Source organism: Perognathus longimembris, chromosome 23, assembly GCF_023159225.1.
Source record: "Perognathus longimembris pacificus isolate PPM17 chromosome 23, ASM2315922v1, whole genome shotgun sequence".
In the NCBI taxonomy this organism is placed as follows: domain Eukaryota; kingdom Metazoa; phylum Chordata; class Mammalia; order Rodentia; family Heteromyidae; genus Perognathus; species Perognathus longimembris.
This window is the reverse complement of record NC_063183.1, coordinates 20,204,993-20,231,346: the sequence shown is the minus strand read 5'-3', so window position 1 is coordinate 20,231,346 and position 26,354 is coordinate 20,204,993. Positions and strand designations below refer to the sequence as shown.

General features: G+C 47.9%; 1 protein-coding gene and 1 long non-coding RNA gene across 10 annotated transcripts in view; one reads left to right on the top strand and one right to left on the bottom strand.

Moving 5' to 3' along the window:
* Positions 1 to 1,344: 1,344 nt before the first annotated feature.
* Positions 1,345 to 23,112, bottom strand: LOC125341153. The gene is made up of 3 exons (XR_007208891.1): positions 23,010 to 23,112; positions 2,316 to 2,409; positions 1,345 to 1,429 (listed from the first exon to the last, which is right to left on the bottom strand). It is a non-coding gene; the product is annotated as an uncharacterized LOC125341153 (long non-coding RNA).
* A 2,062-nt stretch (positions 23,113 to 25,174) lies between these two features.
* Tpm1 (tropomyosin 1) overlaps positions 25,175 to 26,354 on the top strand; it is a 29,760-nt gene continuing 28,580 nt past the window's right edge. For 2 of the 9 annotated variants that reach the window (XM_048333201.1, XM_048333208.1), the window contains exon 1: positions 25,185 to 25,493. In XM_048333201.1, coding sequence (XP_048189158.1) covers positions 25,380 to 25,493 — 114 coding nt within the window. In that variant the 5' untranslated portion in view covers positions 25,185 to 25,379. Of the gene's footprint in view, positions 25,494 to 26,354 lie in introns of all 9 variants that reach the window. The other 7 variants (XM_048333209.1, XM_048333199.1, XM_048333212.1 and 4 more) reach the window with 6 other exon arrangements.

Genomic DNA, 26,354 nt, shown 5'->3' with positions numbered 1-26,354 from the left:
CCAATGTAATGTCCTCTGCTCACAGAGCTGATTCACAATGCACAGTAACACACAGATAGCATTCCACCATTGCGACGCATTACTATTGCATTGTTCCATGTTACAATTTCCAATGCATCTAATTACAAGTTAACTTGCAATGTACAATATGATGATGTGTGATTTCATCACAGCAGTTTTCAAGGAGGGGTGTGCCAAATTCCTGAACATTTTCATCAGTTACCTCTGGTAGGTAAGCGTGGGCCCATCTCCAGCACACTGCTGCACAACTGGCTTTCTCTTATTTGGATTAAACATTAATTATTGTTTGGGGGAGAAGAGCATATTTTTATGTGTATCATTTAATAACACTATTAGATCACGGAGCCTGCACGCCGGTAGTAGAAATCAATTTGAGAATAATCCGTGTCTACCGCTGACAATGGACTGTAGGACTTGAATTTCTCCCTCTGTGGTCCCTGACAGTTGTAACCTGAGAGGGTTGGAAAGGAGATGACTGAGCAAATGCAAAACAGGAGACAAACACTCTACAATGAACACCCCATATCTGGGCATTGAACAGAGGAGGTGCAAAAGTTTGATTCAGAGATAAAGCTTCTGGGGGAGACAAAGTGAGTCTCCCTAAAGGAGATAGGAAGAAATATGAAAATCTAGGGCTGGGGATATGGCCTAGTGGCAAGAGAGCTTGCCTCGTATACATGAGGCCCTGGGTTCAATTCCCCAGCACCACATATACAGAAAACGGCCAGAAGTGGCACTGTGGCTCAAGTGGCAGAGTGCTAGCCTTGAGCAAAAGAAAGCCAGGGACAGGGCTGGGGATATAGCCTAGTGGCAAGAGTGCCTGCCTCGGATACGCGAGGCCCTAGGTTCAATTCCCCAGCACCACATATAAAGAAAGCCAGGGACAGTGCTCAGGCCCTGAGTCTAAGGCCCAGGACTGGCCAAAAAAAAAAAGAAATATGAAAATCTAGACCCAGCCAGGTGCCAGTGGCTCACGTCTGTAATCCTAGCTACTCAGGAGGCTGAGATCAGAGATCTCGGAACAAAGAGACCCTGGGTAGGAAAGTTCTTGAGCTTTTTATCTCCAATTAATCAGCAAAAAGCCAGAAGTGGAGCTGTGACTCAACTGGTAGAGCACTGGCCTTGAGTGAAAAAGCTTAGGGACAGCACCTAGCTCCTAAGTTCGAGCCCCAGGACTGACACATATGCGCACATATGCACACACACACACACACACACACACACACAAGTTGATATGCTTACAACTTGGATACTTCATATATAAGTTAGGAGGGTCCATTTATTTGTGTCATCATTTTATTCATGTCTATCTTCTGCTTCACACTTAAGCTCCAATAAGGGCAGGAAACTTATTGAAGGCCAGGACTGAGTTCCTTCTTCCTTCTTTATCTTCTCCCGGTACTACAACCTGAGTTCATGGAGAGAAAAATGACATTTGTACTTTGACAAGTGTATTTTGTTGGGTGACAGACCAGGCCCCAATCTCTCACTTGCTCCCTTAGGCCCCGTGGGCCTCACCTGGGGGAAATGCCAGGCCGGGAACAGATACTTGGTGAGTGTTCACTGAACAAATAAAAGAGCGTAGTAGTTCACTTAGTGTTTGTGGTATTAAATTCCACTCCGTCCTCAGTACCTTGAGCTATAGTTACCAGGAAAACCCAAGCAGGTTTTTAATCTTTTCTTTTTGTTGGTCATGGGGCTTGAATTCAGGGCCTGGGCACTGTCCCTGAGCTCTCCTTCTCAAGGCTAGCACTCTACCATTTTGAGCCACAACTCCATTTCTGGTTTTCTGGTGGTTAACTGGAGAGAAGAGTCTGGTGGACTTTTCTGCCCAGGCTGGCTTTGAACTATGATCCTCAGATCTCAGCCTCCTGAGTAGCTAGGATTATACATATGAGCCATCAACGCCTTGTGGTTTTAAACTGCCTAGTACTGCCTCCTTCTGTCTTTTACAAGCAATATAGATCTAGTATCTCATTTGAAGTCCCAAGTTCCTTCATTAAAAAATAGAACATGGTTTTGGAAACCTCTGGAGCCAAGCCCTTTTCTGCTCTTTACTCTGGCCTTGGCCTGCTCTCTACCCAAAGGCCTGTGTGTGGATAGGTCCAGTCATTTTGTCTTTGTTGGTTATACCAGGATGGCTACTCACTTTGAGAGACATTGTTCTGCAGCTTCAGGCCCTGATCACCAAACCAAGCCTTTTTTTTCCTTTGCTGCAGCCTGGGGCTGGAGAGAAACCATTGGGCAGATTCTAGTCTCCCCCCAGCTCATCCTGACCTGCCCGGTGTCCTCACCTCGCCTCAGACTGACAGACGATGCCTCCTCGACTCTGCAGGAGAGCCACCCCGATGGTGCCTGCTCCCTTCAGCCCTTTGGATTTTTCCAGACCTAGATTGAGAGCGGCCAAGTCAGTTGAAAAGTAATATCTACCCTCCCTCCACACACAGGGTCCTCACACTGGAGCTGGAGAAATGCCAACGAAAATAGTATGATGTCATTCCCCGGCTGATCCTGCTAATCCCTTTCCTGCCCAATATTGAGTCTTGGTTTTGATTTAAAGACGATTTTATCATCCAAGACTGGTTAAAAAGTCTCTGAGAATGGTGCTGGGAAACCCGGTGACGGCTTTGATGTGTAGAGTGATGTGGGGGCCCCCAGCCCCCTAAGCCCCTGAGAGGGAAGAAAATGGGATTTGCAGAAGGCTGGGGTGCCTCCTGTGTCCGACAGTGTGCATTTTGCACGGCATCTGGGCTTTTTGGTGTGTACATGTGCTAATCTTGAGGCTTGAACTCGGGGCCTGGGCGCTGTCCCTGAGCTTTTGTGTTCAAGGCTAGCGCTCTACCACTTTGAGCCATGGCTTCATTTCTGGCTTTCGGGTAGTTTACTGGAGATAAGAGTCTCACAGAGCCACGTGGCAGTGGCTCATGCCTGTAATCCTAGCTACTTGGGAGGCTGAGATCTGAGGATCATGGTTCGAAGCCAGCCTGGGTAGAAAAGTCTTCCTAAGATTCTTATGTCCAATTAACCATTCAAAAACTGCAAGTGGAGCTGTGGCTCCAAGTAGTAGAGCTCTAGCCTTGAGCAAAAGTGTTCAGGGACAGCACCCAGGCCTTAAGTTCAAACCAACAACAAAAAGAGTGATGCTAAGAAGAGTGCAAGCTGACACCCCAGCCAGACAGGACACGCTGCAAAACTCAAGTGGGGGCTGGGAATGTGGCTTAGTGGTAGAGTGTTTGCCTAGCATGCGTGCATGAAGCCATTCATGAAGTTCGATTCCTCAGTACCACATAAGTAGAAAAGGCTGGAAGTGGCGCTGTGACTCAAGTGGTAAGAGTACTAGCCTTGAGCAAAAAGCAGCTCAAGGACAGTGCCCAGGCCCTGAGTTCAAGCCCCAGTATGGACAAAACAAAAACAAAAACCTTCAGACTATATGTATAGGTGTCAATAAAACACAAATTAATTTCATTTTCTAGACTTCAGTTCCAGCCTTAAGATCTCTCGCCTTGTATGTGCAAGTATTCCAAACACTAGCGGGGGAGGGCGGGGGGAGCTGAAGCACTTCTGGTCCCAAGTATCTCAAATAAAGGATGCTCCAACCATGGTGAATATTTAAGGATTTATAGGCCACATATCTGTCCCAACTCCTCAACTCACTGTCATAGCACAAAACCCAACACTAGACAACGTGCATAAATGAAGGAATGGCTAGGTTCATAAAGTTTTATTTATAAGAGCAGGTGGTGCCAGGCACACTTGTAATCCTAGCTACTCAGGAGACTCAGACTTGAGGATAGCAACTTGAGGCCAGCTCAGGTAGGAAAGCCTATGAGAGAGGCTCTTATCTCCAATTAAGCACTAAATAAAGCTGAAAGTGAAGCTGTGGCTCAAGTGGTAGAGTGCTAGCCTTGAGCATAAAAGCTCAGGGACAGTGCCTAGGCCCTGAGTTCAACCCCCAGCACTGGCACAAAAAAAAGAGAGAGAGAGAGAGGAATAAATGGTGGATTCAAAGGCTATAGTGTGGTAATGAATCCCTGGTTTATACAAAGGGAAACACAGTACACAAAGGTCTGTAGCTGTCAAGGGCTGGATAACTTTCCCCGAGAGGTCAACCTGCTCCAAAGTACCTTGCCCTTGGCTCCCTTATGACCTTGTCCTTGGGCTTGGAAATTGAGACACTGAGCCTGTCTTGCAAACAATGACTGCCTATGGAGATAGCTAAGGGGGTTCAAGGTTTGTTGAGAACCTGGCCTTAAATAGCCACATTTTCAAGGCTCCTTTCAGCAAGGACATGACTATCAGCAGGAAAAAGGGGATCAACCCAGCCACCACTACCCCTCCCTCCTCTGTCCCCCCACCCCAAGCACCAGCCTGACCCTTAGCACATCAATTTTTTTGTTCCACCCAAGAGAAAGCTACTTGTAAGTAAAGCACCTTTGTACATCTCTTTCAGGCCAAGGGCCTAGAAACTAATAAGAGTTTAATAATTACTTATTGAGTAGCTTCAGTCCCTGCTCACCAGCACCTAAAATGGCAAATGTGGGTTCAGTAGAGGGAGGGTTGGTAGAAATCGGATATGCCTCTTGAGCCCAGGGCAGGTCATTAAGAAAGCTGATAGTGAGCCAAGTAAGTGGCTCACTCAGGAGGCTGAGATTTGAGGATACAGGTTCGAAGCCAGCCGGAGTAGGAAAGTCCATGAGATGCTGAACTCCAATTAACAACCAAAAAAACAGAAATGGAGCTGTGGCTCAAGTGGTAGAGTGCCAGCCCTGAGTAGAAAAAGCTAAGAAGCCACATTCAAGCCTTGAGTTCAAGCCCCATTATCAGCGTGCGCGCGCGCACGCACACACACACACACACACACACACACACACACACACATACACACACAGTTAACCAATAGGAGCAAGCTTATTGGAGACATAGGACACAGGCACCCAGACACACAGAGCCGGAGCCCCCCTTTTGTCTGCAAGCTCTGAAAGCCAGAGCATCCTGGCTGAGATTTTTCAAGGCTGCTGGATGGAGCCGGGTCTCAGGTTACAGCCGGCTGTGCTCCTCAGCTTTTGCTGGGAGCTGCTTCAGGACAAGGCAGTCACCACCACTCCATTACTACAGGAAATATTTGCCAGACAGCGTCATTCTCCAGGAGAAGGACAACTGAGGAGCTGCATTCCAGTTGTTCCAGAATTCTAAGCTTAGCTGTCTTTCTTAACCCTCCCTTCCTTCCCAGGCAGCTCAAACACCAGCAAACCTGCCCCACAACGCCATGTGTTCCTTTTAAGTTTAGAAATGGGCCTAACAATAGTAACTCCTTGCAATGTCCTTGCAAGTGAGCCGTACACAGGCCCGTGCTATCTGTCTGTCAACACTGGGAAGCCAGACAAACAGAAGGTGCCCCTTTGCTATCTACTGAAGAACTATAATGGCTTACCTTGTGCTTAACATCTTCCACAGGAGTCATAGGATGGAGGAAATGTAGCTAGATTTTCAAAGGATTAAACTGAGGCTGAGAAGTGTTAGAAAACTTCCAAAGTCACCCAATTCAAAATAAGACCAGGGTTTGCTCTTTTGTTTTGCCTTGTTTTATTTTGGCTCTAGGCAAGCATTCTACCACTTGAGCCATTCCTCCTGACCTTTTTTGCTTTAGGTTTTTCTTCAGATAGGGGCTCATGCTTTTCAAGTGTTAATATTTGTTTTGTTTTGTTTTCTGGCCTGATACCTCCATGGCTCAGGCTCTGACCTGTAATCCTACCTGCTCAGGACTGAGATCTGAGGACGGAGGTTTGAAGCCAGCTCAGGTAGGAAAGTCTGTGAGACTCTTAGCAATCATTGACTCCCCCAGAGCTGGAAGTGACTCGATTGGTAAAGCACCAACCTTGAGCCAAAAAAAAAAAAAAAGCTAAAGGGCAGTGCCTGGGCCCTGAACTCAAGCACTACTACCAACACTAAATAAAGGAATAAATAAATAAAGACTTTCCAGCTAGGCTGAAATCTCTAGAGACCAGGAGGTGTTTTAGTTGTCCTTGTCTCCCAGCATGCAGAGTGGTTGATAGAGCATAAGTATTTAGGCAGAAGTGGATGATGTCCATTACTTTGGGGGCTGGGAATGTGGCTTAGGGGTAGAGTGCTTGCCTAGCATACACAAAGCCCTGGGTTCCATTCCTCAGCACCACATAAACAGAAAAAGTCAGAAGTGGCACTGTGACTCAAGAGGTAGCATGCTAGCCTTGAGCAAAAAGAAGCCAGGGACAGTGCTCAGGCCCTGAGTCCAAGGCCCAGAACTGAAAAAAAAAAAAAAAAGCCTATAGTTTGAAGTTATATATTCTTCTGTTTAAATTCTGGTCTTGAGTGAGAACAGTGACACATACCTGTAATCCCAGCGGACAGATAGAAGGATTTGGGTCCTAAATTGAGCTGAGAAAAAAAGCATGAGACCTTTAATTGGAGATAGAGTCTCTCAGACTATTCTGCCCAGACTGGCTTTGAACTTAAATCTCCAAATCTCAGCCTCCTAAGCAGCTAGGAACTACAGGCAGAAACCACCAGAGCCAACTCAAACAATAACACATTTTTCAATGTGTGATATTTGTAATAATAAAAAGTCTATATAGGAGCAGACGAAAGAATGATGACTAATTCGGTCAACAAGGGAGGAAGGGAAATGAAGTCTTCACAGAAGAATGCTTAAAAATGGAACTTTATTTGTGATTCAACTTCTTTTCTGTTTTGAGCATGTCATCTCCAGCATCTACATGAGTCACCCATCCATCACCTGGGGCAAGACAGAGCATCAGGGACCTTTTCTCTCAGCCCTGGTTTTCATAGGTGTCACAGACCACAAACCCAAACCCAATTCTTGTATTCAAAAACAGGAAAGCCCTTCTGCCACTCAGGATCCAGGCTCGACATTGGCATTGTGCAATGTTGTGAGCCCTAACATCTATTCAGGTCCCAAGAAAACACTTCTACACATCTCTTCTCTGTGTGGGAAGTAAAGGAAAATTGTGTTCAAATGCCACAAAGATTTAAGAATAGTAGTGATGGATCTTCCTTCAGAAGCTAGGCAAGATTTGAACAGAGAGAGAGGGGATCTTTGGATAACATGAGGAACCCAGATTCCAGCAAAGTGGGACATCAGTCCTAGTAGTGCGGGAACACTTCCTGCCTCTCTCTGATATCCATTGGCCCAGAACAAAACAGCCCACTGATATGAATGTCTTTGAAAACCTTGCCTTAGCCAAGTGCCAGTGGTTCACACTTGTAATCCTAGCTACTGAAGAGGCTGAGATCTAAGAATCACGGCTCAAAGCCAGCTTGGGCAGAAAAGTCCATGAGACTCTTATCTCCAATTAGGCACTAAAAAAGCTGGAAATGGAGCTGTGGCTCAAGTGTGGTAGAGTGCTAGCCTTGGGCAAAAATGCTCAGAGACAGTGTCCAGACCCTGAGTTCAAGCCTCACTACTCACACACACACACACACACACACACACACACAGAGAAAAAGAAGGGTCACTCAGTGGTAAAGTGTGTGCATGTAGAATACACAGATTACTATCTTCCTCACTCCTTCTATAGACTGTTATCTACCTCAATCCTAGCCTTACCTTATATACTTTATTAAACCTAGGGAAGAGATGATCCTTTACACATACACTCTTTTGTTTGTTTGTTTGGTTGTTTTGGTACCAGTATTTAGGTTTGAACTCAGAGCCTGGGCACTGTCCCTTACCCGTTTTTTTTTTTTTTTTTTTTGCTTAAGGCTGTTGCTTTGCTACTTGAGCCACACCTCCAATTCCAGCTTTTTAGTAGTTCATTGGAGACACAAGTCTCATGGACTTTCCTGCTTTGAGCTGTCTTTGAACCTCAATCCTCAGATATCAGCCTCCTGAGTAGCTAGGATTATAGTCATGAGCCACCCATGCCCAGCTGACCAGAGAAACTGAGGCACAAAGACAGGAAGTGATGAGACAGCAAGAAAACAGAGCCAGTCTCCAGTTCTAATCCCAGCACCCCTGCTTCTACCCCATATTGTGTGACATTCCAGCAGCTCCCCCTCCCTCCCAATACATCTTTCAAAAGACAGCGATTCTGAGTTGTAGGGGTAGCTGTAGGATGCTGGGCGTGCAAAGGGAAAGCATCAGAACCCATTTCCTACATAATTCTGTCCAAAGTTTGAATTACAGCATTTCTGTGGCCCAGAGAATCTACATGCCTTTCCCAAGACTAAACATTTTCACACTTCCTTTGGCCCATGGGTTATTTTCTTGTTGGGGGGGAAAAAAAAAAAACAAATGGAAAAACTCCCTCATCCAGATGGTAAGAGAAAAAAAAATAATAACTTCAGCTAGACTAATCCAGAAACAAAAACATTACTGGGAGCAAACATTTGCTTTAATTAAACACAGAGAGCTTCTTCTGGGTTCTATTTTGTTTGCTCATGCCGTGAGGACGCCTACCTGCCTTCCTTCCAGAGAGTCAGAGCATATGGGGAGCAAAAGCTGGGCTGTCAGCCCACAGGGGCAACTACAATCTACTGAGTACCCCCCCCCCAGCCCTGCCCAGACTGCTGGGTGAGGGGGTTGCCATCCCAAAGAACTGCTCCCTAGGAAAATCAGCAATCCAAGACAGACGCCATTACTTAGCTTCAAAATGTACCTTTTTCTTAATGAATGACTGCTCTTGGTACTAAGATTTGTTTTATTATAATTCTCTCCTCCTCCTCCTCCTCCTCCTCCTCCTCCTCCTCCTTCTCTTCCTCTTCCTTTTCCTCCTCCTCCTCCTCCTCCTCCTCCTCCTCCTCCTCCTCCTCCTCCTCCTCCTCCTCCTCCTCTTCCTCCTCCTCCTTCCTTTCCTTTTGCCATGGCCTGGGTGCCATCCCTTAGCTTTCTTTCCCTTCAGGCTGGTACTCTACCATTTGAGTCACAGCTCTACTTCTGGATTTTTTTTTTTTTTTTTTTTTTTTTTTTTTTTTTTTTGGCCAGTCCTGGGCCTTGGACTCAGGGCCTGAGCACTGTCCCTGGCTTCTTCCCGCTCAAGGCTAGCACTCTGCCACTTGAGCCACAGCGCCGCTTCTGGCCGTTTTCTGTATATGTGGTGCTGGGGAATCGAACCTAGGGCCTCGTGTATCCGAGGCAGGCACTCTTGCCACTAGGCTATATCCCCAGCCCCGGATTTATTTTTTTTTTTAACCAGTCCTGGGTCTTGGACTCAGGGCCTGAGCACTGTCCCTGGCTTCTTTTTGCTCAAGGCTAGCACTCTGCCACTTGAGCCACAGCACCACTTCTGGCCATTTGCTATATATGTGGGGCTGGGGAATTGAACCCAGGGCTTCATGTATACGAGTCAAGCACTCTTGCCACTAGGCCATATTCCCAGCCCCCACTTCTGGATTTTTGGTAATTCATTGGAGATAGGATTTTCCTGCCCAAGATGGCTTCTCATATCTCAGTTCCCAAGTAGCTAGGTTTACTAGTATGAGCCACCAGTACTCACCATGTAATTATTTCTAGATATCAAAGTGGTTTATATTGAGTTTTGTTTGGTATTGGAACTTGAACTTGGGGCCTTACACTTGCTAGGTAAGTGTTCTGCCATGTTGAGTCACACCCTTGTTCTAAGCTAATAATTTTTTTAATCCAAATTGTCCTATAGGTTGCTGAGCTGAAGTTACCAAAAAAATCGAAAGGCTAGGAGAAAGGAGCTACTCAGGAGACTGAGATCTGAGGATCACCATTTAAACTCAGCCCGGGCAGCAAAGTCCATGAGACTCTGACCTCCAATTAACCAACAGAAAAAGCCAGAAGTAGCACTGTGGCTCAAGCTGTAGAGCACTAGCCTTGAGCAAAAGAGCCCAGGGACAGCACCCAGGCTCCTGGAGTTCAAGCCCCAGGACTGACCAAAAAGGAAAAAGAAATGTACTCTTTACCTGACTTATGCAACTGTAATCACTCTGTACATTACCTTTATAATAACAATAAAAATTTGTAAGTATCTACTTAGGCCATGATTGAAGAGATTTCTCCCCTGAGATTAAGGAAATCAATCAGCTTTGTGACCATGACACCCACTCTGAGAACCTATAGATACTTTTAAAGAATACTCATGCTGGGGGCTGGGGATATGGCCTAGTGGCAAGAGTGCCTCATATACATGAAGCCCTAGGTTCAATTCCTCAGCACCACATATATAGGAAACGGCCAGAAGTGGTGCTGTGGCTCAATTGGTAGAGTGCTAGCCTTGAGCAAAAAGAAGCCGGGGACAGTGCTCAGGCCCTGAGTCCAAGGCCCAGGACTGGCAAAAAAAAAAAAAAAAGAATACTCATGCTGGGCACTGGTGGTTCACACCTGTAATCCTACCTGCTCAGGAGGCTGAGATCTGAAGACCACAGTTCAAAGCCAGCCCAGGCAGAAAAGGCTATGAGACTCTTACCACCAGAAAACCGGAAGTGGAACTGTGACTCAAGTGGCCTTGCACAAAAAGAGCTCAGAGACAGCCCCTAGGCCCCCGAGTCCAAGCCCTACAATTGACAAAAAAAAAAAAAAAAGAATACTCATGGTTATATACTATGAATGCATGGTTATATACTATGATTAGTAATCCCCGGGTAACTGTGTTCTAGAACTTGATTCCATTTGTTCAATGAAGTCACACAGAATGGCTTTCACCTAGAAGAAAAGAGTTTGGAATTGGGTGGAGTTCGGCACTGCATGCCTGTAATCACAGCACTAAGGAGGCCTGAGGCAGGAAGATCATGAATTTGAGGCCAAAAGTAATCCTATATGTCTTACACAAGTATGAATCAAATTGCATAAAATCTAGACACTTTAGAAACAAGAAAGCACTTCTTGAAAGTGATGCCTGTTGTTCATTCGTTGCTTATTAAGCTTCTGTGCGGGAAGCTCTGCTGGAGCTCTGGGGATAATGAGATGGACTTCAAACACAGAGGAACTAAGATATGACTCTCAATTCCCATAAATACCTTTGCTTTCTACAAGAGCCAGAGAGTGTCTCAGAAAGTATTCTGCCATATGACACGAGAAATCCACACTCCCTGCTAACAGGAGAGAGCCTACCTGTGGCTTTGTATCACCTCCTACTTTTAAAAATGCATCTGAGAGCTGAACGCCAATGACCCATGGCTGTAATCCTAGCTACTCAGGAGGCTGAGAGCTGAAGATCAAAGCTTGAAGCCAACCTAGGCAGGAAAGTCCATGAGACTCTTACTTGTAGTTAACCACTAAAACCGGAAGTACAGCTGGGATTCAAGTGGTAGAGCACAAACCTTAAGTGAAAAAGCTAAGGGACAGTCTCCAGAACCTGAACTCAAGACCCAGTACCAACATACCCATGCATCTGTGTATGTGTCACACGTGTGCACACATACATACACATATACACACATAGACAGACTTATTTCCTAAATGGGAAAGTATGCGCTTGAGAGCTCTAACAAGTGCATAAAATAAAAATGGAAGGAACACCAGAGGAGTCATTGGCACCTCTCACCAGATAAAGATGCTATTGTCCCATATGCTTTGCCTCTAGAGGTAGAACACGAACCTGGAGTCCCAGGAGTCCATGGCCCCTGGCTGGCTTCTCCTCTCCCCTTCAGGACCTGCAATCATCATAACATCATAACACGCCTGCGTTTGAAAGCATGTGGGCCCCCACCCCCCGAGGCAAGCTGACTGTACCTTAAAGTAGCATCTGCCTCTTTAATGATCTATAAACATTTTATTGTGCCTTCTTTTAGAAGGTTGCTGCATCTCCCTAGCACTTATAAATAAAGTGGCTCTTCAATGCCTCCGTCCATTCTGTCCCAACCAAATGTGCTCAGTAAAGCCCAGGAACACAGGGGATTGTTCTGAGGTTGCCAATGTCCTCCAATGGGTTGTTGACAGCCTCATGCCATCTGTCTCACCTGTCATTGTCAAAGGCCATGGAGATGTCCACTGGCTTTCCAGTCTCCTGTCCAGTCCGTCCATCAAATCCCAATACGTCAAATGACTCCTTGCTACTTCCGCAACATCCCTGCTCCCAGGCTCTGAGTTCAGGTCAACTTTCTACCCTGGAATGTGCTTTCAAATTCTGCATGTTCCATGACTGCCCAGACTGTAACAACTAAGCCATCCTGGTGCTGGTGGCTCACGCCTATAATCCTAGCTACTCAGCAGTCTGAAATCTAAGAATGGAAGTTCAAAGCCACCCCAGGCAGAAAAGTCTGTGAGACTCTTCTCTCTAATTAACCACCAGAGAAACCCAAAGTAGAGGCACAACTCGAGTGGTAGAGTGCCAGCCTTGAGTGAAAAAGACAAGTGAGAACATGGGGTGCTGAGTTCAAGCCTCTGTACTGGCATGAGGGGTGGTGCTTGTGCTGAACTGAGTCTCTCTCTGCTTTTGATTGCTGTTCCATAAAACAAAAATGGCGCCAGGCACCAGTGGCTCCTACCTGTCATGCTAGCTACCCAGGAGGCTGAAATCTGAGGATCGTGATTCAAAGCCAGCTGAAGCAAGAAAGTCTGTGAGACTCTTTTCTGCCATTAAACACCAAAAAGCCAGAAGTGGAGCTGTGACTGAAATAGTAAGGAGGCCTAACATTCGCAGAAAAAGCTAAAGGAGAACACCCAGGCCCTGAGTTCAAGCCTCAGCACCAGTCTGCACACACATATACACACAGAGAGACAAAATAAACAAAAATAAGAATGATAGTAACATCTCCATCTCATGCAGCCAGCTGAGCATGGTTCCAGCCTCCATCGCTGGCCCCTCCTGTACCACAGCAGACCGAGCGCCATCTTCTCCTCTCTGACCCGTGACATTGCGCAGAACTCAGGACGCCACTGCGCACTCTCCTCACAGGGGTGCCTTTTGGATTTCTGGCAGGAATCCTAGTGCTCTGCAATAATAATTACTGCCATAAACAGCTGGTGTTCTCCGCATTCAGGAAATTAGTTCTCAGGGGGCAAAGTCTGTTTTGCGAGAGAACGGGCCTGTCCCTTCAGGGACAGACTGAGAGCACATGTGTCTATAAAACCACAGGGAGGCCAGACACTGGTGGCTCATGCCTGGAATCCTAGCTACTCAGGAGGCTGAGCTCTAAGGACTGCAGTTCAAAGCCAGCCTAGGTAGGAAAGCTCATGAGACTTTTACTCCCATTAACTACCAAAAATCCGGAAGTGGACCTGTGGCGCAAGTGGTAGAACACCAGAAACAGTCCCTGAGTTCAAGCCCCAGGACTGGCACAAAAGGAAGGAAGGGAGGGAGGGAAGAAGAAAGGAAGGAAGGAAAGAAACATCACACTGAAATGAAAACCCACACTGTGTTTCCTAATGGAGGAAACTGGGGCTAGGAGAGCGGCCTCATCACTCCTGCCTTGGAGAGATCTGGCTGATGACAGAAGTCATAAGGCATACCCGCCACCCTGGAATGAGGACATGAGTAATGGCTGCGCCACTGACCACACACCTGGAGCAAAGACATTATTCCCAGGTTGAGCTCATCATCCACATGCAGGTTCAAGAGGGAGATCAGAGGGAGATGAATCAGGCTGGAGTGACCTTTGCTTTCTCTTTCTTTTTTAATTTTTTTGTAGGTCATGAGGCCTGGTTGATGTCCTAAGCTCTTTTGCTCAAGGCTAGAGCTCTACTACTTTGAGCCACAGACCCACTTCCAGTTTTCGTATGGTTAATTGGAGAGAAGAGTCTCACGGATTTTCCTGCCTGGGCTGGCTTTGAACCGTGATCCTCAGATCTCAGCCTGCTGAGTAGCTAGGATGACAGGTGTGAGCCACCGGCGCCTGGCTGCTTTCTCTCCTCTTTCAGTGAGGAGATACTGGCTGCTGGTTTTCCTGATGCTGCCACGAGTATGTAACTGCAGCACATGGGACTGCACTGGTTAATGTGCATGGAACACTGCTCTATGAACAAACCTGTGGTAGGTCTGCGCCTGCCAGATATTTAGAGAGCAGGTGTCATCCAGTGGCTGAGAATGTGAACTTCGATGCTAGTGTGACATGGGTTCAAGCTGGTCTTGCTCAAGGCTAGCCCCGTGGGAGGCTGCAGCCAGGTGATGTTTTACCATTTGAGCACACCTCCCCTTCTAGATTTTGGCAGGTTCATTGGAAATAGGAGTCTTTTTGGATTTATCTGCCCGGGTGGCTTCAAACCATGATTCTCGTATCTCAACCTCCTGAGTAGCTGGGATTACAGGTGTGAGCTGTCATCACCTGCTGTGTGGCCATCTTTATCTGTATGATACTCAGTAGAAGTACTAAAGTGGGTGCTGGGGGCAGAGAAGCATAGTACTCAAAGAGCAGTTCTTCTGTCTGAGGCACTCAAACACAGAACAGAACAGAGCCAGCCTTTGAGTGTGAACCTAGAAGCATGAAAGAGTGTGACGTGGAGATTCACAGGTAATTCAAAGTTCTAGGCACTGTCCCTCTGGAAGACTTCGTGTTTGCATAGAAGGCATTGCTGTTGGTAGTCAGAAAGTGCTCATTTATGGAACTTTGGGAAATACACAAAGTATTTATGAAACTGCTCAAAGGTTGAATCACTCATCCAAAAGCTACAGTCTGCTACATGTTCTTTTGCTTATAATTTTCCCCAAAAGTGTTTGTTTGTTTTTTTAATTCAAATTTGGAACTGTCTGCCAGGCTTAGAGAATGTTGGGCCTGCAGACCACATCAGGGCTTCAAGCTCTCAGATGACTTTTTTTTGCCAATCCTGGAGCTTGAACTCAGGGCCTGAGCACTGTCCCTGGCTTCTTTTTGCTCAAGGCTAGCACTCTACCACTTGAGCCACAGCGCTACTTCTGGCCGTTTCCTATATATGTGGTGCTGAGGAATTGAACCCAGGGCTTCATGTATATGAGGCGAGCACACTACTCCTAGGCCATATTCCCAGCCCTCAACTGATTTTTTTCACTTAACTTTCACTCTACCACTTCAGCCACACAATTCCACTTCAGACTTTCTGAAACCTTTTTTTTTTTTTTTTAACCCTGAGCTGGCTTCAAATGGTGATCCTCAGATCTCAATCTCTTGAGTAGGTAGGATTACAGACGTGAGACACCAGTGCCCAGCTTCTTGTTAGCTGTTCATAACCACATTGATAATTTTGCCTGGGTATTGATATGAAGGTTAGGCCTTGAGTGGGAAAAAGAAAAGGCAAGAGCATGAGGCCCTATATGTCTTGAACATGGCACAAATGAAATAAAATAGATAAAAAATTCGACTTCATACAACAGTACAGCCTTTGGGAATGTTTGAAAGTAGCCTGAGAAATCAGTAGAGGCACACTAAGCAAAGCCCAGAATGTGCCAGCACAGTGTTGTGGTAACAGGGACACTGAAGAATGCCACGGCTGGTATGTACTGATGTCAAAGTCCAGTATTAGAGAATCCTAAGACATCCCCATTATCCTTCATGACCCATGATCCATCTGTCCTGTAGGGCCCTCTTGACCATCTTGAGAACACGTTTCTATTTCTGGCTTGGACTAGCTGCAGGAATTAATAAGCTCAATGAGCTGTACCTGGTATGAAAATGAGGTGTTCCCGTGCCCCTATCCCTGGTCTAAATCATTACCTGGGCTTCATCTCTCATTTTTATGCATTTCTGGGATATCAAGAAAGGATTTGAGGGGCTGGGGATATGGCTTAGTGGCAAGAGTGCTTGTCTCGTATACATGAGGCCCTGGGTTCAATTCCCCAGCACCACATATGCAGAAAATGGCCAGAAGTGGCGCTGTGGCTCAAGTGGCAACATACTAGCCTTGAGCAAAAAGAAGCCAGGGACAGTGCTCAGGCCCTGAGTCCAAGCCCCAGGACTGGCCAAAAAAAAGAAAGGATTTGAAGCTAGGCACCAGGACCGTATGCCTATAATCCTTGCTACTCAGCAGGCTGAGATCTAGGGCTCATGCTTCAAAACCAGCCAGGACAGAAAAGTCATTGAGACTCCTATGTCCAAGATGGGAAGTACTGACTGTGGCTTAAGTGGCGAAGCTCCAGCCTTGAGTGAAAAAGCTAAGGGACAATGCTTGGGCCCTGTGTTCAAGTCCCAATACCAGTACAAGATTGACAAAAAGAAAGAACTAAATAAAAAGTTGGCTTTGTTGAAGTCTGTATAGGCCATCACATAGTGCAGGGGCAATGCAGAGTATAAAAAAGAAATGGGTACGTCACTGCTGTAGCTGGCATCTTTCAGAGCACGTGTCACAGAGCTCAGTGAAGACTGGTGGCAGCCTCGTGGTTTATTCGGAAGGAACAAGAGAAGGAAAAGACCTGGGCATGACATGGTTCCCATGAGCAAAGCTTCCCTCCATGGTATTTTAGGACATTAGCTCAGGCTGCTTCGTCCTCAGTCACCTCACTGGCATTTAAGTAGCCCCTTGGGTTACAGAGCCATGGCAGGTGCTGGGAAGCGAAGAAGGCCATGCTAAAAATACTGGCCTCTTCTGGAACTCGGCCGGCAGCCCCAGAGAAACTCCCTCCTCCAGGGGCAGGATCCAAGAAAAGCAACCGTTGCTTCTGCCGGGAGCCCTAAGGAAGAGCCACGTCCCCTGTCCACGGAGGTGACTGAGGGCGGAAATGGTTCTTTGGAGAAAACTGCAGAAGCAGCATTGCTGAGAAATACCAACTCTGACTAAAGTAAGAAAACAGGCTTTCACCAGGCATCAGGGGCTCAAGCCTGTCACCCTAGCTACGCAGGAGGCTGAGATCTGAGGATTGAGGTTCAAAGTCAGCTGGGGCAGGAATGTTCATGAGACTCTTATCTTCCAAAGAACCACAAGAAACCTGGAAATAAAGTTGGGGCTTAAAGTGGTAGAGTGCCAGCCTTAAGCAAAAGAGCTCAGGGACAGCGCCCAGGCCCTGAATTCAAGCCCCATAATTGACAAACAAAACAAGATTCCAAAGACATAGTAGAAAAAAATTTACAGATCAGTAGAGAAAGGATCTTGAAAACAAAAAGCTAGTTTACTGTGTACTTTTTTTTTTTTGCCAGTCCTAGGGCTTGAACTCAGGGCCTGAGCATTGTCCCTGAGCTTCTTTTGCTCATGGCTAGTGCTCTACCACTTGAGCCACAGCGCTACTTCCCGCTTTTTCTGTGTATGTGGTACAAAGTAATCAAACCCAGGGCTTCATGTATGCAAGGCATGCACTATACCACTAAGCCACATTCCCAGCCCCTGTGTACTTTTTTTTTTTTAAAATACAGGACTTGAACTCAGATCCTCATTCTGTCCCTCAACGTTGAGTCACAGCTCCACTTTTGGCTTTGTCTACCTGGGCTGGCTTCAAACTACGATCCTCAGATCTCCACCTCTTGAGTAGCTAGGATCACAGGCGTGGGCCACCAGCACCAGGCTCTTACTGTGTGCTTTCAGTAAGTTCATCCCACACTCAGATTTTCAAATCCATCCACCCCCACTGAACGTGAAGCTGTTGGCAGTGGGTGTGTCAGAAGCTGGGATGCAAACTGTTAGCAACCTACTTTTGAATTTATCTGACATGGTAGCCCTCACAGAGCCTGCATGGGGTGGAGGTAGACATCAGATTACAGTCCTCCTCTGGAGCCATTGGGTTTGGTGGGGTGCACAGGGAGAGCCAGGCTCTGCTGGGTACCTGGGACACCTCACAGGTTGCCTCTGCATCTGTTCCTGGCGAGCACATCAGGGGAAACTTGAGATGCGCGAGTCTAAAGCCATAAACACAAACAGGTGGTTTTCAATAGCAAAAGAATGCAGGGTTTGCTGGGAAGTAAGGGTTCAAACCATTGCAAAGCCCAGGTGTGGCCTGAGGCTGGCCCAGGGCTCCAGATCTGCAAGGCCCAGAGATACTTTTGTTTCAAATATGAATTTTAAAACAGATTTAGGAATGAATGAATTAATTAATACATTTAGTATTACCGCCAGGCACCGGTAGCTGATGCCTGTAATCCTAGCTACTCTAGAGGCTGAGATTGGGAGGATTGAGATTCAAGGATTGAAGTTCAAGGCCAGCCTAGCCAGAAAAGTGCATGTAAAAAATAACCAGCATGAAACAGGGCTGAGGTTATGGGTCATATAGTAGAATGCTCATCCAAGCAAGCATGAGGAGAAGGAGGAGGAGAGGGGAAGGGAAAAAAGAAATTAATCTACAGAAAAGGAAGTATAGCAGCACTCACCCTAAAGTTGTTGTAAGAGATTGTAAGAAAGTAATGAACTTGAGGGGCTGGGAATGTGGCTTAGTGGTAGAGTGTTTGCCTTGCATGCATGAAACCCTGGGTTCAATTCCTCAGTACCACATAAACAGGAAAATCCAGACGTGGTGCTGTGGCTCAAGTGGTAGTGTGCTAGCCTTGAGCAAAAGAAGCTCAGAGACACCTCCCAGGCCCTGAGTTCAAAACACAGGACTGGAAACAACAACAACAACAAAGAAAGTAATGAGCTTGAAAGGGCTTTTTAAACTTTGCACACAAATAAACATTCTGCTCTGAGATAACAAAAGCCAGAGGTACATGCCTATAATCCTGCCCACCCAGGAGGCTGAGGCCTAAGAATTGCAGTTCAAAGCCAGCCCAGGTAGGAAAGTCCATGAAACCGGTGTCTCCCATTAACCACCAAAAAGCCAGAAGTGGAGCTATGGCTCAGGTGGTAGAGCACTAGCCTTGAGCAAAAACACTAAGGAACAGCATCCAGGCTCTGAGTTCAAACCCCAGGACTGGCACGTGCACGCACACGTGCACACACACACACAAATTCCATCCTAAACTTGGCTTACTTAAACCTATCATAGATGCTGCTGTTAAGAAATAAAATATATTGTGGGCTGGGGATATAGCCTAGTGGCAAGAGTGCCTGCCTCGGATACACGAGGCCCTAGGTTCGATTCCCCAGCACCACATATACAGAAAACGGCCAGAAGCGGCGCTGTGGCTCAAGTGGCAGAGTGCTAGCCTTGAGCGGGAAGAAGCCAGGGACAGTGCTCAGGCCCTGAGTCCAAGGCCCAGGACTGGCCAAAAAAAAAAAAAAAAAAAAAGAAATAAAATATAAAACATAGGACAGGAAAACTACGAGGGTTTTTGTTGCTGTTGTTTTATTTATTTATTATTATTATTTTTTTTTTTTTTGGCCAGTCCTGGGGCTTGGACCCAGGGGCCGAGCGCTGTCCCTGGCTTCTTTTTGCTCAAGGCTAGCACTCTGCCACTTGAGCCACAGCGCCATTTCTGGCCATTTTCTGTACATGTGGTGCTGGGGAATCGAACCCAGGGCTCCATGCATACGAGGCGAGCACTCCTGCCACTAGGCCATATCCCCAGCCCTGTTGTTGTTTTATTTTGTTTTGCCTAGGTAAACACTCCAGGTAACAACCATATTCCCAAGGTGTCTTTCTCCATAGATCCCGATCAAACCAGCTGTGTGCCATTGAACAATGAAGGCACACATTTGCCAGGACCTGAAGACCTTTTGTCAGATTAGCAAAGCATCCTAGGAGGAGGAGGCTATTTTCCATGGGCCCATTCCAAACCTTTGGGAAACAAAACTCCCTAGTGTATGAGGTGAGCGTGTTGTATCTTGTTCTGTAGCACAATGAGCCGGGAGCATAACACACTACATTCCAGAGCCTAGTGGGAAAGAAGGACTTGGGTCCCCATTTAATTATAGATTCTTCACTTTCCCTTAATTGCCTGAGTCAGCATGGGTGACTCTGGAGGAGTCACTCTGCACAGGTAAGAGCTTTTGCTGTTAAACAAGGTGTGACTGTCATCTAATGAGGGTTTTGTTTGGTTTGGTTTAAAACAAACAGCCCTTGATATAAATATTCAAACGAGCATTCCTGTTGAAGATGTTGGATTAGGAAACTCTGCTCATATTGACTCTTTTGAAACTAAATATTGGACCACGTCATAGGGCAAGTACAGAGGCTTTTAGGGCAGGAAAGGAATGAGATCGTTAATAGGAGGCTCTCCTAGAAAAACTGAGGTAGTCCCGCACACACCTTAAATCCTGGTGCTCAGGATTCTGAGATAAGAAGGTTAGGAGTTCAAAAGCAGCCTGGGTTACATAGTGAGTTCAAGGCTGGCCTGGGTAATGTTGCAAGATAACGATGAAAGGAGGAAGGAAGGAAAGAGAGAGAGAAGAGAGGAAGAAAATAAAAGAAAAGAAAAGCTGAGCTATGTGACTGTTACAACTAGGAGGCCCAGGAAGCCTGCTGGGACAATGGTAATACAATTAGAAATACACCACAAATGATCCCCAAAGAGAGGGTATCCCCAACATTAGGCGTAGATGTTTTCCCTAGAAGAAAAGATTCATGTCTTCTCCATTGTTCGGACCATGAATGTCTCCTACAGGCCATGTCTTGAAGGCTTGCAGTTTGGCTTGTAGTGCTTTTGGGGGGTGTGGCCTAGTGAAAAGAAGTTAAGCCATTGGGGATGGGCCCTTGAAAGGGAATTTCAGGACCTAAGTCTCTTCCTGTCACTGCCTTTATTTCCTGGCTGCCATTAGGTGATTGATCCCATTCTAGCTCACATTCCCACCATGATATGCTACTTTATCACAGGTCCAAAAGTAACAGTCCAAACAAACACAAACTGAAACCTCCACAACTGTGAGCCAAAATAAACCTCTACTCCTTATAAGTTGATTATCTCAGGCATTTTGACACAGTGATGTGAAGCTGACTAATGTTGTAGGGAACAGAGCTGACTCCGTCTTGATTAGGGAAACATAGTAGGAAATGTTGGGGGGAGTAGAGCTGACTCCATCTTGATTATTAGGTCAACCTGACCCCCAAATTCTGCTCCTGTAAATGGCTTGTTTGTTGCTTGCTCTACCCCCTGCATCAACCCCCTACATCTGTGCTACGCTTTTACCTTTATAAACCACAATTTGAGGACTGCTCAGGGTCACGGTGACAGCTCCCGGGTGTGCCCTGTGTCCCTGTCCAATCAGCCTGCTTTCACTGTCACAGTTTCAGCTCCCGAGTCTGTGCTTTGTCCCTGGCTGGTCAGTTCGCTTTTTGCTTCCTCAATAAATCCATCTTTTTGCTTGAGACTGTCTCTGAGTGGTTGACTCTGGGAGGGTCGGGGAACCCCCTCCTTCGAACCCTGTAATAACTACTAGATCTCCACTTTCCCTTGACTTTATAAGTACTACATACATTGCCTTGCACACAAAGGTATGTTTGCTTTTCAGAAGATCAAAGAAAAAACATATTCTAGATAGAGATACAGTCTTTTGAGCAAGTTTTGTTTCCTTTCTTCCCAGATAGTACTATTAAACTTACTGGTAATGGTTAAAGATCCATTCAGCAAACACTTACGGAGAAATGACTGAAAACTAAGTACTGGAGAAGTCTGGAAATTCCTAGCATGTTTTCAGTGTCCACATGATTTGTTTAGTGTTTTATTGCTCTCAAGGAACACAGACTTGCTCCTGTCACCCCAGGAAAATGAAAGGGGTGTTAGGATTCTCGGAATTGCTCCTCCAGTCCTTCTCTGAATGGTCCTTCTGTATATCTGGACAGATCCACTCCATTCCCACATCACTATAAACAGAATCCTCTGCTTTTTGTTGTGTAACTGAGATGGCCTATCATGATGTACTAGTCAGGAGAAGCTAGTTACACTTCCATAAAGAACAGCCCCCAGATCTCGGTGATCTAAAATTAGTAGGATCTATATTCTGCTCTTGCTACATGACCACCAAGAGTTAGTTGAAGGAAAGGAGGGAGACACTTGATAACCCATGATGATAGAATAACTGCCATCTCAGAAACTGAATTTGAACAGGAGTGTTGTTGCTGTTATTGTTTTGGGTCAGCTAGTGCTCTACCACTTCAGCCACATTTCCAGCCCAGCTTTTTGCTGCTTAATTGGAAACAGAATCTTCTACACTCTGCTACCTAGGCTGGCTTTGAACCACAATCTTCTAGATCATAGAATCCTGAGACGACAGGACAGGATTACAGATGTGAGCCACTGGTGCTCAGATAAATAGAGATGAAAAGGTTACTTTAATTTTTTTTTTATTTTGGGCAGTACTGGTGTTTGAACTCAGGTGCTCATGCTTGCTAAGCCGGCACTTTACTGCTAAGCCTCCAGCTGCCACTACATTTTTGGAGATTTTTCTGTCCACTGTGACCTCGTCCTTTCTATTTCTTCTTCCCTCCCTGAATCCTTTCACTGCTCATGTGGAGAGACCTTGGATTCCAGAGGCTAGGACCTGCCTGGTATGCAGCAAGTGTTCAATGGAGATGTGTGTAATGACTTGCACAGCTGGCTTATTGAAGGAGGCCTTCGTTTTAGGGACTGTGACTTTAAAGTATCAAAGGTAACTCAATCGTGAGAAACAGAGAGGCCACATCTTGAGGAGGTCAAACTGGGAGTCTTACCAGGAAAGACGGTGGCTGCAGGTGGACTCCTGTCCCAAAGACCTGCAGCTCCTTGAATACACTCAACACTGTCAGGAAACTGAGCCATGAGAGCAGGAGAGGACAGAAAAACAATAACAACAAACCAGATCAACTCCAAAGGAGAGCTCAAGTGGAATGCCATGGTGACCAGGGGAGAGCCAGGAGACAGAAGACTGAGGAAAGTGAGGCAAAGCATAATAGGGTCTGAGTTGGTCTGGGCCTAAATAGTGTCAGGGTCAAGAGGCAGGATCAGAGGAAACAGGAATTCAAGGCACAGGACTGACAGGTCCAGTAACCTATTGTCCAAGTCCCTGCCCCTGCCTCTAAGAATTCAGGCACCTCCATCACCTGGGAGGTAGGACTTCACCTTCCTCCAAGAAAACAAGATGGCACCAGTTAAACCCAATTCCCTGTCTACCACGTGGCCAAGATGGCGCCAGCTAGACCCACCCTCTGCGTTTCACTGAGAGAGGAGAAAAGTCAGGCACACATGATCCCTCCAGGAGCTTCTCTAGGTTCTTTGTGTCTCGGCTTTTTGTTCTGTTCTGCCAGTACCAGGACTTGAATTCAGGGCCTCCCATTAGCTCTACTTACTTGTTCATGGCTAGTCTTCTACCATTTGAAGCCACATCTCCAGCCTGGAATTTTGCTGGAGATAAAGTCTCTTAAGCTGCCCTTTGAACTTGGATCTGCCCAAGCTGCCTTTGAAGAAGGATCCTCCAGGTCTCAGCCTCCTGAGGAGCTGGGATTACAGACATGAGCCACTGGTACCTGGCTTCAGTTGTCATGTCTTATAGATGCTTAGAGAGGCATGATCTAGCCACAGTGGCATTGCAAGGAAGAGGCCAAGCCAGGCTTGGGTGTTGGGAGCCTTAATTAAACCCTGAGTTAGGAGTCAGTTCACTCTGTACTTCCCAGATCAGTCTGTTACTCACTGGCCTGGAAATGTGTGGCTGTTCTGGTGGGCAAGTTGACACGTGCTGTCCACAGGGACCTAATGGTCTGACCACGAGGTCGGTGTATTTTTTTTCCCCTCCTGAGCAGTCAGGTTAGTAGAAGAAACTTGATAAAATCCTACTAAGCGGAACTTGATCATTCTCTGAAGAACTTACAAGTTGTTTGGCCGGCCTAATCTGCTCAGATACCATCCTGGGAATATTGGGTATCGTTGTAGTACAGGCTGTGAATTATCCTTTAGGGACTTCTAACTAGACCCTCCCACCTCCCCATCCTGTCTTAGCTGATCTCAGGCAAGATGTGGGGGAGAGCTTCCTCTCCTCTCCTCTCATTGGCGCTCTGAAAAGAGCAAGGTTTTCCCCTTGGGGGCTGGGAGGAAGGGAGTTTAAGAGACGGGAGAGGGTGAACCCTCACAATGCAGAGTTAAGCACTTTTCTCTTGGCAGAGCTCTGGCTGAGGCTACCATGCCTTAGTTGTGCTGCTTCTCCCATGATTTTAGCAACTTGGTGCCTGACTGCCTAACAAGGAAAGGCTGACTTCCTAAAAATCAGTGCAAGGAAAATGATGAAAAGTTAGATCTGGATGGACTTCCAGCATCACCTACCTCCTGGATTTGACAGCAAGGAGGAGGCTGCTACTAGGCAAGGTGACACAGCTGGTGGTCACAGAGACCAAAGCCAAGTTGCCTGAATCTAAACTCAACATTCTTTCCCCTTAAAAATCCCAGCAGGAACTGCTGGTGGCTCACGCCTGTGATCCTAGCTACTCAGGAGGATGAGATCTGAGGATCTCAGTCTGAAGGGGCAGAAAAGCCCCTGAAACTCCAAATAACCAGCATGAAGCCAGAGGTGGAGGTGTGGCTCAAGTGGTAGAGCACCAGCCTTAAGAAGAAAAAGCTAAGAGAAAGCACTGAGACCCTAAGTTCAGGCCCCAATTCTGGCATCTGCATCCCCCCCCACACACACACAAAAAAAATACTCCCGTCCTACACATCCGTACAACACATACACATTCAGCAACTCTGGGAAAGCACACACACACACACACACACACACACACACACACACAACTACAGTAACTAGATCCTGTAGCTTTAGGGTATTTGGGGGAGGGGAAGGGAGGGCTCAAGACTTTTCTACTTGCTGTCATTGCAGAAAGTAGAAAGTCTCAGGAACGACCCCCCAGGCCTCCCCTTCCCTCCTGCCCCCCCCCCGTCCCCCCCCCCAGCCATCTTCCTTTCTCAGCTCCAGCTTAGTTTCCAGACCAAAGCGCTCTGCATGGCAGACAACTGGATGCCTGTGGGAGTGAGTGTAGCTGGATGAGGGGCGCGGTGGGGGTGATGCGTCCGGATTTGACCGTTCCGTGGGTCCCAGCACCGCACCCCCCACAACACCTTCCCTGCTCCCCACGACCTGAGAGGGGGCTGTGGACGTGGGGTGGCTCAAGGGGAGGGGCGGGCTCCGCTGGGGACCCTCAGGGCTGGCTCAGAGCCCCTGGGAGAAGTGTAGGGGGAGGTGGTGGGAGGGGGGAGCGCAAAGGGCAGAGGCCACCGCCTAGCCCCGGGCTGGCTTCCAAGCGAAGCCAAGGCCCGGGTTGGCGCACGCACAGGTTTGGAAACGGGGCGGCCTCACCCAGGGCCGCCGCCTGGGCGGTTCGGGTCCCCATATATAGTCACATCCACCGGCCGGCGGCAGCGAATGGGCGCGCGGCCCCCCGCGGGAGGAGCGGGGAGGGGGGCACGGGGCGGAGGCAGGGGAGGGGAGGGGAGGGGTGAGGAGCCAGGAGGGGAAGGGAAAGGAAGAGGAGAAAAAAAAAAAGCTTTTCCAAAAAAGTATTGGCTGTGGTGAGGAATGCGCTCTCGCCCCCTCGGGGAAGTACATATCTGGTAGCAGCGGGCGTCGGGGCGCTCGCACTCCGGCCCGGCCGCCCCAGCGCGCACCTCGCCCGCCGCCGCCGCCCCTCCGCTCCCGCCGCAGCCCCCCGGGCCCCCTCGCCACCGCCGCCACCATGGACGCCATCAAGAAGAAGATGCAGATGCTGAAGCTCGACAAGGAGAACGCCTTGGATCGAGCCGAGCAAGCCGAGGCCGACAAGAAGGCGGCGGAAGACCGCAGTAAACAGGTCTGCGCCTCTCCCCAGCCCGCCCGCCCTCCCTCCGTCCGTCCGTCCATCCATCCATCCGCCCGGCCCGGGGTGTCCTCCCCACACACACCCCCCCCCACACACACACACCGACCGACCTCCAAGCCCGGGACCCCCGTCCTGCCCTCCACACCCGCCCCCTCCCCAACCCCAGGGTGTCCAGGGGCTCGCGCGTGGGGGGGGGGGGAAGGAAGCGCGCCGGCTGAGGCTCCCCGTGACTTTGTTTAACCAGCCCTGTGTGGGGACTCGGAGCCCGCCGAGGACATTGAGGTTCCCGGGGACACTCGATGGTCACGAGTGGGAAGTCAAATCGGGGCGGTGGAGGGGGTGGGGGGGGCGCATTTGAACGGAGGGTGGAACCGGAGGGGGATGGATTGAGTGAAGTTGCTGAAAGTTTACAACTTTGGGCTTTTCCTTGGGATGGAGATTGGGGGGGAGGGAGGAGAGAGAGGGAGAGAGAGAGAGAGCCTCGAAGTTGTTTCCTAAGAACAAAGCTGGGACAGAATGGAGGATACGATTGGAGAGCCCGGCCCCTAAGGGGACTTTGCTGCGTGTCCCCAGCCCCCCCCCCAAAGCTGTAGGATGTGAACCCCTAACCCTGAGACCACAGCCGGGATCCCTGTTTGGGGTGGGGGGGAGGTTTGTGTGCGTGCGTGCGCGCGCGCGCGAGAACGAAATTCACTGGGACTCCCCGGAACCCCGGACTCCGGGGCGCCCCCAGGGCGAAGGCCCCAGCCAACCTGGCGTCCGTGTGTCGTGTCGTGTCGTGTTCTGTGTGTGTGTGTGTGTGCGCGCGTGTGTGCGCAACAACACCCGGTCCGTGCCCGCCCCGCCCGCCCC